This window comes from Octodon degus, unplaced genomic scaffold (assembly GCF_000260255.1).
Source record: "Octodon degus isolate 3935 unplaced genomic scaffold, OctDeg1.0 scaffold00048, whole genome shotgun sequence".
Lineage (NCBI taxonomy): Eukaryota > Metazoa > Chordata > Mammalia > Rodentia > Octodontidae > Octodon > Octodon degus.
Window position 1 is genome coordinate 7,729,645 of NW_004524624.1, and position 11,401 is coordinate 7,741,045.

The 11,401-nt window shown below is 43.0% G+C and overlaps 1 protein-coding gene across 1 annotated transcript; it reads right to left on the bottom strand.

Moving 5' to 3' along the window:
• Window positions 1-9,359: 9,359 nt before the first annotated feature.
• On the bottom strand, window positions 9,360-11,124 carry LOC101560864 (cornifin-B-like). Its single transcript, XM_004632468.2, has 2 exons — window positions 11,100-11,124; window positions 9,360-10,058 (listed from the first exon to the last, which is right to left on the bottom strand). The coding sequence occupies exon 2, from the start codon at window positions 10,018-10,020 to the stop codon at window positions 9,655-9,657; it is 366 nt and encodes a 121-aa protein (XP_004632525.1). The 5' UTR covers window positions 10,021-10,058; window positions 11,100-11,124; the 3' UTR covers window positions 9,360-9,654.
• Between the last annotated feature and the right edge of the window lie 277 nt (window positions 11,125-11,401).

Sequence of the window (11,401 nt, forward strand, 5' to 3'; positions counted from 1 at the left end):
AGAGAAGAGAAGAGAAGAGAAGAGAAGAGAAGAGAAGAGAAGAGAAGAGAAGAGAAGAGAAGAGAAGAGAAGAGAAAAAAGAATGATGATCTCTCAGCTAATTCTTGGAATAGTAAATGACCATACACTTGGAAATCATTCTTTGAATTCTCCCAAAGGAATTGCAGATGTAATTTGATGAAGATGCCACATCTCATCTTAACAGGCTTGGAAGAGAATGTGTTGGCCTCCTAAGAGGAAAAGTGAATTATACTTGCTCAGTCTCAGGCTTGCCAGCTTCTGGTACTTGTTTGTTTGTTGGTTTTAAGAGGACCTGGAAGCCAGGCACTTTCCCAGGATGACACACTGTCTGGCACTGTGCAATTGAACCCCGGAAAGTAGGTTCTTCAAAGCTGGGCACTGAAGAGGTGAATTGTAAATGAATGAGTAGCCGTGACAGGGTAAGCTGGGCAGAGTGCACCTGGCACTAAGGGCTTTCAGAACTATGTCTGTGAGAACTGGAGGTGCCCACGTGGATAGTTCTTTGATAACTGAAATCTATGACTAAAGTAATGAATGGGTCCCACTTTCTTCTTATTTGGCATTTTCTCAGTAAGTTTTTCTACATTACAGAAATATTTTCTATTTTTTTATGTCATCATGTAAAGAAAACTCCTTTGGTAGCTAGTAAGTAATTGTTAAGTGTAGTACATGATCTCTGTGTTGACATTGTGAGTTGTATTTTTGAAAGAAATTATCATTGTTATATATCTTGAAACTAAAGTACTCCCTAGGTAATAGCATTGGTGCTGTTCTGAGTGAACTGCTTGATCTCATACTCTGCACTCATTCTGTGATTTCTAGAACAACAACAACAATAGACTTTAATGTGAAGAATTCTCATGAAAACTGAGAGCCAAATTTTAAGAGTAGCACCTATGAAGAATAGCCACTTATAGGATTGGACAACCCAGTTATAGAGAAGTGGACCGGCCAATCCTAGGCTGTACTGTTATTTCCCAATGAACATGCAAGCTGAATGAACTTCCTAAAAGGAGCAAATGCTCATGCTGCTACACTGAGACAAAACTACCTAATCTATATCACCTGGAAATTTGAAGGACTGGTTTGAAGGATTCAAGGAATCACCAGTCCTAGGTCAATGGAGCATTTTCTTTACTCAATTCCAACTTGCAATTCACTGCACGCCCACAGTGTACCACTCATGGGTTACATGGGTGAAGAAAACTAGAGTTTTCTGTCCATATGGAACTTATATACTAGTGTCACTCAAAGATGAGGGCAATAAACAGTACATACAATTAAAAATAAAATTGTGTTATTGCTATAGAACATAAAATAGTGTTGAGAATTACAACTATGTGAATGGACAGGTTCGGTGGTGGCGCCTTCAGTGCACTATTAAATTAGATTTCATTGAGAAGCCAAATTTCAGTAGACAAATGAAAGAGAGGAGGGAATTGAGACATATAGATATTTGGAGAAATAAATAGGTAAAGAGAATTCTAATACAACAACCTGGAGATAGGTACATGCCCAGCATTTAGAGGCCAGAGTAGAAAGAGGCCAACAGATGAAGGCATGAAAATGAGGGACAAGGGAGAGAAATTTGGGGTTCTGTTTTCACTATAGAGGCTACAGACTCCTTGGCACCTACTTTGCATAGGGAGTATTGAGCTATATCTCTTCCATGGGTCCTACTTTGAGCTTACAGAAGCAATTAGCTCAAAGTAAAACATACCAAAGAACATCTCTTTGATGTCCAAATGTTACTACAATGTTCACATTTTTCTGAATTTTTTGTTGTTGTTCTGATTCATGGCACTGAGGATGGAATTCAGGAATATGCCCAGACCCCTTTTACTTTTTATTTGCAGACAGTATCTTATTAAGTTGCTAAGTTGCCCAGACTGGGCTCAAACTCATGATCTTCCTGCCTCAGCCTTCCAGAGTGCTGGGGTTACAGATGTGAACCATGCTAGGCTTTCTGAGAGTTCTAACACACAAAGGAAGAGTTATGAGTTATGAGGGTACATTGAAGAGATGTTTAAATGTCTCTTGCTTGCCAGGGAAGCACTTATTCTACTAAGCCATCTCCCCGTCGGGAGGAGAGATGGAGAGATGCAGGGACGGGGAGATGGCTTAGTAGAATAAGTGCTTCCCTGGCAAGCACAAGGGCCTGAATTCAATCCCTGGTTCTGCAAAATAAATAAATTAAATAAATAAATGTCTCTTAGTATACAAAAACTATTTACCAGAAAATTCTGTATTATGAGACATCAATTGTTATGTAAAAAGAGTATTTTTAGAAGAGGGAAACAATCTGCCATCATGATAAATGTTTTAATCAATGCATATTAAAATAATTTGTTATCTGAATATCAGTGATGTCATCTCATAATTTTACATCAGACAAGTCTCATATTTTAGAGAGTTGTTATGGGTCATGATGAAGAAAGATGCAAAGTAAATACAAGGTATATATGTGTATTATGACAATGCAAAACATGCCAAATTCAGGGAACACAACTACCCAGATATACACTGTAATTTTCACAACAAAGTTGTATCCTGACCTCTTCAGGGTACAAAGTTCTCTCCATCCTATATGACTGCATACAATTGTTTTTGGTTCAAAAAAATGACAACATAAATAATTCAGTTGTATTCACCCACAGCTTCTATAGAACATAAAGTGGAAGAGTGGAGTAGCATGGGACAACCTGGGTAAAACCTTCCAAGCTTTTGAAAAAGTACATCTCAACCAAAGACATAGTGTACAGTTGATCAACCAAGGGTTGTCCTAAGATCCTCAGACATTTACAAGCATGACCACAGCTAATGAGCACAGAAGATGCTGCCATCATAAGGCATGGAGAGTGGAAGAACAGGGAGTGTCCCCCAGGGAGCAAAATCAAGGACAGTGTGGGGTTCATAATACATGATAAGTGGCATTTGTGATTCACTGAGGACAGTATTAGATTTTTCAGCAGCACAGTGAAGAGATAGGAAGGATAAAGGAAGCCTTTATTAATTCTGAAGACATGGAGAGGATTAAGGGCAGATGGGGCAGGTAGATCCTTTAACCTGGACAAAGAAAGCTGAGACTTTTATGAATTTTTGCCAGGGGTGGAGTTTGAGGATCAGTTTCATTTACATGTAAGGGCCTAATTGGGGTCTCTCCTGAGTGTAGCGGGGGGAAGGTGAGAGGGCATTGTATGTAGGACTGGGTTGGGGAAAAAAGAAGAAGTGGCCATTGGGAAGATGAGCTGTTGTTTTAAGGGCTTCAGCCATGTTAGATGACCACCATAATAATTCAGCAATTCATACTAGGGCCGGAACCTAACAGACAGTAACTCCCAATCTTCATTTGCTCACATGGATGCTTTTATTGAAATTGCTCTGCCCTGTTCCACTATGGCATGTTGCATGGGCAGTGGGGCAGAAGTACTTTGGATTTTTTAATGTAAAATTTTGGATCCAGTGTGACCTGGTCCATGAGAAACTGATGGAGAAGATCATGCATCGTTCTGGGACTATAAACAATGGGGCAGAGGATGAAAAAGATTTAATCCACTGTGCTGACTTCTTCAGGAGAAGGTATTTTATATGAATGAGAAAAGAGAAAAATTATATCTGATGAATAAAAAAGTGAACTGTAGAAACTTTTGATCAATCATGGATGTCTATATGTTCTTCTCTGTCCCTGGCAGGGCACAAGTGCCATCTACATTTCTCTGCTCAGGCTAGTTAGTTGGCTCATAGAAATGCCCTTCACCCAGTGAAGCACAGGCAGAAGTGACAAATGTTACCTCTGGGCCCCAGCAGCGAGTTTTCCTGCCCCAAAATCCAGACTTTTTCCAGGCTCATAAAGCAGTGTGCAATTTTATCACTCAGAACATGATGGACTCATACAAGGAAAGGAGCTTGAACTCCTGGGTGATTGAGCAGAGCAGCCCCACCCTGCCAATTCAACTTGAACTGCAACATTGCCCAAAATAATGTTATTTTTCTCCAAGCCACTGGCCTGAGGAGCTTTTAAGATTAAATCATTTATTCTACCATAACTGATAATACATAATTATTTTTATTTTTTCCTTTTAGCTAGGGGCAACTGTTGTTTTGCTTGGTTTAAAAAATATATAAGCCTGAATGATTATGAACAATTGCAGACCAACTTTTTTAAAAAAAGGTTTCTATTTCTTAAGTAATATGTCCCCACCGCCCCCATAGAAGTAATGGTGCCAGGGCTGAACAGATAAGATCTCTAACAACTCTTCTTTCCCTTTAAGCTCTGCGTCTTTCAAGGAAAGTTTATGCTTCTCAGCAGGAATTAAGTAAGACCTTCTATTGAACAGGCAGCTGGCTGGGCTCTGGGTACACAGAAACCCTGGAAAGGATCCTGCCTGCCTCCCCTTGGCTTCCGATCGGGAGGAGTCAGACATGAATTGAGGATGCGCACATAGGAGGGGAGCTGCGGGGCAGCTGGGCACCGCTAGAGCACCCCTGAGCGCTATGCCTGTTAGCATGCCAGGCTCCCAGGGGGTCCCAAAGCCTAGACTGGCTCCTGAGTGCTGGGGAAGTGTGCAGTATGCGCAAGCTGGGTGGATACTGGACATAGATCAGAAAAAAGGACAATAGAAAAAAAGTAAGAGAGACAAAGCAGAGCACCAAGTCAAGGAGGGAGACTGAGGACCAGTCTAAGAAGGAGGACCAGTCTAGGGTGGCTGGCCGAGGTGCGCAGGGAGGAACAGCACAAGGGGAAGCTTTCATTCGCCAGCTTCTGTCTAGAGCAGGTAGCACTGTCTTTTCTTTACACAAACATACAGACTCATGGTCCTGCTAGGGCAGAAAAAAATGAGAATGTGAAGGTGATGAACAAAATTTTATGTAGGAAAGGAAATCAAGTCTGCACGAGGTGGGATGCACAATAGCGTGGCAAACTGCAGTTCACCTTCGCGAGAGCAGTTTGCACCTCCAAGTGCCCCGCGGAAGAGGAGCGGTGCCCTCTACTGTCGGCTGGATGAAGGACATTCGGCCTACTGCACAGCTAGCGAGGCATCCAAGAAGGGGCTGGGGTAGAACCCACTCCTGCTAGCGTGCCCTCCTCCAGCCTTGAGCTTGCAGTGCCAAAGGCAGCAGCTGAACCTGGAGTCTCTGTGAGGGAGGTAGATCCCCTGCGGTCGGGGCTGCCCACCGAAAGATTTACAGCTGCGCTGGAGACTTTCTGACACCGGCTGAAGTCCTGGACTCTCCACCCCTATGCCTTTGCGCTCTGTTGAGGAAACTCCTACAGGGCTCCTCGAAGTTTCTGGGTAGACATGTTCTTCTAGCTCATCAACTTGCACGTCTTAATGGTTTTAGTATTGAAAGCAATATTTTAATGAATGGTATTTCAACTGGGATAGAATATATTTAAAATACAGAGATATTAAAAAAAATAAAATAAACACCTTTTGTTCAACAGTTGTGCTTATTGCCAGACCTTTTTAATCTTTTTTTTTTACAAAATTGTGACTACGTGTTACATACCATAGTACTTTACATAATTTTAATGTTGTCTAAGCATTTTTCCATATGATAAAGTATTATTCTTCACACTGTATTCCAGTGTTTATAGACACAGTATTTTATCTTATCTTATTTTATTTTTGATACAGGGTCTTGCTATGCAGCTCAGATCCTCCAGCTCAGATCCTCCTAGGGATCCTCCAGTCTCAGCCTCCCCAGCTCTGGGATTACAGGTGTACACCACCATGCTTGGGTTTGGGCCAGCAAGGTGCACCCAGGGTTCTGGGGCCAACAAGACATGCAGTACTGGGGTTGAACCCAGGTCCCTGAGCCTGCCAGGCAGGCACTTAGCCCACAGAGCTATCTCCCAAGCCCTACACAATGTCTTACTCAACTAGTTTTCTCTGTAGAGAAATATGTATATATGTTTCTATAACATTGAAATGATTGCCCTAATAAATAAACAATTGCATATAGGAATGACTATGTCAGAGGAGAATCCAGATGTGCAGATGTTTAAGGGTTTTGGATTCCTTTTGCCCAACTCCCCTTCTAGGTGGCCCCTTGACTTGAAACCCTGAGGAGCTCTATGTATCACTAGTCAGAGGCCCCACCCAGGGCCCACCCCTGTAATAGTGATTGCTCCTGGAGATGTTGGTGACATTTTCCATCATGTGAGTGAGCTGCAAAGTAAGTCACTTCAACACATGCCTACCTGCACACCCAAGTGAGGTCATTCTCTCCTGCTGGGCTGACAGCTACTTGTCAACTGGAAAACCTTGCTGGACAGTTTTTGTCTCTTATTTTCCAAATACCTGAGCGCTTTCCAACCATGCTTGGAGCACCACGTGACCAGAGTTACTCGCTCTCTCCCACCTCACAAACCTTTGTCCAAAATCACTCATCTCATCAAGAAGTGCTGGTCATTCCCCAGATGTTACTGCAGCTGTTCTGATAGCCCTGGTTGGCCTCCCGTCCTCTGCTAGCCATTCCCTCCCATATCAGACACAGTAACAAAGCCTTTGGAACCTGCTGTTCAACATGGAAATCAGGGAGACAAACCTGCAGTGGGAAAGCCAGAAGCTGAGCCTGACTCATGAACATGACTTCTAAGTGACTTCAAGTAATTATCTTCCCCTTTCTAGATCCTTATCTATTTATCCGAAGGATGAATAGATTGGGCTGGGTGATTATTAAATCTCCTTTACATCAAAATTTATATTGTAATGGCCTGCTTTCTCTCACTTTTTGTTTCTTGGATAAGTGAATTTACATTTTATTACCTACACCAATATAGACCCTAGAGCTGCCTCAGTCCACCTACCCCCATCTTGCACCTTCAATCTAGGCCTGCCAGAGCTCCTGTTGTAGCTGACCAAAGGACTCCCTCTGCTGCTCCAACTGGCACTCAGGGTCCTAGATCTGGGGTCCATGTTGCTTTATTTCAGTTATGAAATAGTCCAGCATCTCCTCCACTGTAACCTGAACCTCCTCCAGCTCCTGTTTGACTAGCAAAGGACCCAGAAGTGTGAAGACCCACACTGGATCCATCCAGCAGTGTCAGTTCCTACTTCAAAATATTGTATTGTCAAACAAAGGGGTCTTCAGTTAAGAGGAATTTATAGGTAAGTTGAGTTTATAATGTGACCCCTTTGTTTGCTTTACCTTTAAAAAAGGTTTTATTTCTTTACTCCTTGGATTCTTACGAGTCAAATAACAGAAGAAGCTTGTGGGTTTCAATCAGTAGTTCTTAACCCTGACTACATACAGACTCATTTGGGGAGTTTTGAAAAATATCTGACTGAATCTTGCTTTTCATTTAAATTGTCTAGAATAAGACTAAGCAGTATTTTTCAAAAGTTCTCTGGATAATTTTAGAAAGGAGTGAGAATCACATTTTATACTGAAAGCAATTACCAATATTAAGTAATTGTTTCCTCTTTCTCCTTCTGTTTTGTATATGTATGAGACCACCTTTTGCACAGACCATCCTCATTATTGGTGGTATTGGTCTAATCCCAAATGACAAATTCATCTTATTTATTTAATATAGTAGGAGCATTTTGCTGTTTAATATTTAAACAATGTTTAATATATTTCATTATTAACTAGTATTATAGCTTATGGTTTGTTTCCCATGTGTCCATGCCCTTTACTAACTCTGTTTTTAGCAACAGCACAAAAAATCCATACAGGAATAATTTATGAGGAAAGTCTAAACTTTTATGGTAGAAAGAGGTATTAATTTCTTACCTGCCATGCAAAGTGAAATACAGTTTGATTATGAAGATACCTACTTTTTAATTGGTCTACACAGAAAAGTAAAATAAGATTCATGATCTAATAAATAATAAACATCAAAGGAAATATTTTTCCTAAATAAAAATTTTGTGACACCTAACAAAAAAGAAAAAGATTGTATTATCTTAGCTGTGCCTCAGGCTTCTGCCTCCCAACATGGATTTCCTCAAGCCCTTCTGAGGTTGGTGATATTTCTCCACTTTTCCCTGCAGCTTCTTTTGGATCAGTTCAGCCATGGCCAGGAGGAAATCCTGCTGGGAAGAGGAGACACTGGGTCTGCAAGCTATCCTAGATCACTTTTCTGGGCAGCAATAGTCCTAGCAGTCCTGTTCGCCCTTCAGTATTAAACCTCTCTCCATTTATGCTGGCTTTTTGCTTACCTACATTAATACCTTTTCCTTAGGAAATCTACCAGAACAGTTCGGCCTTTTTTTCTTCTTTTTTCTTTGATGCATTCACTTGTGGGTATTACTCAGAACTGTACCATGCATGTGTGTGGAGGGGTGGGTCAAAGAGAAGGCTTTGTGTACTATTGTAAGTGTCTGTTTGTATAGGAAGGTGATGAAGGTCAACTGTGGAGGTTCCTCGAGGGCAGGTAGTGTAGATTCCATGCTCCTTGCCACTATGGAATCAAGCATCTTCACAGTGGGCCAAAAGAAAAGAAGGCCAAACAAGGGAAATAGGTCAGAATGTGAATTGTGTCATTTAGGGGCTCTAACAGTGTGGAGATGGGAGTGGATAATCAGTATCTGTGTACAGAAGTTACCCTGTGTGTGAGTAGATACATGCTGTGTTTGGCTTCATGTGTGGAGGACATCAAAAAGAAGAAGGAGGAGGAGGAAGAGGAGGAGGAGGCGAAAAGAAGAAGAAGAAGAAGAAGAAGAAGAAGAAGAAGAAGAAGAAGAAGAAGAAGAAGAAGAAGAAGAAGAAGAAGAAGAAGAAGAGAGGAGGAGGAGGAGAAGAAAAGAGGAGGAGGAGGAGGAGGAAAAGAAGGAGAAGGAGAACAACAAAAGGAACAGTCAAGTTGAAATATGGACATACACTATTTCTCTTGGGTAATTTTTAAAAGGAAGGGCTAGGGAGATAGCTCAGTAGAATAAGCATTTGCCTGGCAAGCACAAGGGCCTGAGTTCAATCCCCCATTCTGAAAAAAAATTAAAAAGGAATCAACTAAACAGAATAAAGATGATCTGAGGGCAACGATTTTGTGTCAGAGGCAGCATGAAGCAGGAATGCTTTATTCTCTAGAGTGGCTCACGTAGGTGAAATAAAGCCCTACTCTAGTTATGGCTGTATAAGGTTACAGATTGATCTTGGACACACTGTCAATGCTAGAATAGGAGTGTCCTTTGTGTACAACAGATGCACATGCACACACACACACACACACACACACACACACGTGCACTCATGGTCTCACTGCTAGGATCAGACACCTTGGGACTACAGCCCTCATGATCAGTCTTTAGTGTGCTCCTTCTTGCTCTAGCTGTGAAAGCAGTGAAAGTTGGATCAGCCAGTGACACACACACACACACACAATCAAGTGTGGCATTTAAACTGATTTAATGAGGCAGAACAGGGAAGAGTCACCCTGTTCCTCCCACAATCCCTCTTCAGATCAGCTCTGAGCCACTGGAAGACTAACTCACCAGTGAGACTCCCAGCGATGTCAGAGGCTCAGGAATCCTCCAGAGTGAGTGCCAGGGATATTTTTAGACAGTATAGACAGTAACATCATGCTAGTTGCCAGGGCAACAGACAAGGGACACAGAAGCAGAATGGGAAAGGGGGTTCAGGATCCGGGTGGCCACCTCCTCAAAGGCCTGGCAGCAGATCACTTTACTTCAGCTTGGTCTTCTGCTGAGCTGGTGCTGGAGTGACTGTTGATGGGCAAGGCTCAGGCACCTTAGGGTGGCAAGGCTCAGGCGCCTTAGGGTGGCAAGGCTCAGGCGCCTTAGGGTGGCAAGGCTCAGGTGCCTTTGGGTGGCAGGGCTCAGGCGCCTTGGGGTGGCAAGGCTCAGGTGCCTTGGGGTGGCAGGGCTCAGGAGCATTGGGTTGGCAGGGCTCAGGTGCTTTGGTGTGGCAGGGCTCCTTGGTTTTGGGGGCACATGGCTCCTGGGGTGGAGGCTGGCAAGGCTGCTTCGTCTGGTGCTGGTGAACCTGAGGTGGTGCGGCACAGGGCTGCTTCTGCTGGTGGGAACTCATGCTTCCACAGAGGTTAGGCCTAATGGCAAATAAACTGACTGAGTGATTTAAAGAAACAGAAAAGAAACCAAGTTTAATGTTAAACAGACTTCATTACAGGCCGAGAAGGGAGAACCTCTCTCCGCTCTTACTAATGCTCTATGTTTGAAGTAAAATATGCTGTGGTAATTCCTGGGCCTTTTCAAGAGAAGGAGCTGGAAATCATATTGTTCTGCCCCAATTCAGAAAGTGACTTTGCTTTGCTCACTTTTTTTCCCTGACATGTTCTATTCCTCACTGAGAAATAACCCCAAAATGCTGCCTTCTGTTGGGCATGCAAAGTTACACACCAGGTCTTTTGGACAGAGACATCACAGAAATGGCTGCAATCCATCCACTCGTGGCTCCACATAAGATGCTCCGTCATTTATAGGATGGCTCTCCAGTAGTCCAAGCCCCTGCTCTCTGCTCACCCAGTCTCCTCTAAAATGTTTTCTTTCCCATTCTGCTTGGCAAGCACTGCTCCACTGTAGCTGGTGTAACACACCACCACTAAGCTGCTCTGCTTGAGCACTCTCCCGCAGCAGCCCAGCCCTTCCCTGACCTCTCCTCACTGCTAGTTACCTCTCATCCACTTACAGACATGCATTATCTTCCCTGCTAGGTGCTAAGTTTGGTGACCTCCATGTTGGCTTGAATTATCTAAAGTGCCTCGCACACCGACGTAAATGCACACAGTGAACACCTAGTAGAGCTCCCCCTAATGAATTAACATTTCCATAGAGTCATGCCAGAAAGAATGAAGTCTCACTAACAGTACTGTAGACCTGAACTTGCCTTGTCAGCTAGGAATTATGAGCATTTGAAGGGACCTCTCTTCTTCCTAGATCCCCATTTCCATGACTGTCTACCAAGTGGCCAACTTAACTGTGTCTAAATACTCTTCAGGCCATGGACTCTGCTTTTAAAAAAGCTATTCTAGTATTCTCTACCCTTAGTCAATACCCTGTGTCAACCTTCTAATGCACATTCACCTTATCCAAGTTCCAATTGTAAAAGAATAATCAAGAATTCCAAACCATTAGCAATCAGAGACGCACCTGGTTCCTGGAGAAGACTGGATCTGCAGAGTCACTTGTGTCTGTTGTGAATGGGATGCCCAGCTGGCTTTTATAAGATGAACATCTCAAGGAAATAGGCTCGCCCCAGCTGCTCTGTTTTCATTATTGTTAAACATGACTCACCCTACTCCCCTCATCACCCTTTGACTCAGCTTTCATGATGAAAACACTCACCTGATATAATGGCACTGGCAGTCTGACAATGATGTCACCACTGCCACCTTCCCCCTCAGACCCAGGTGTTCTTCTTGTGTTGGGGGAGGGATGAGCAACAGGCTTTT

Coding starts and splice junctions, on each gene's coding strand:
- LOC101560864 (XM_004632468.2), bottom strand. CDS start 10,020: ATGAGTTCCCACCAGCAGAAGCAGCCCTGTGCCGCACCACCTCAGGTT.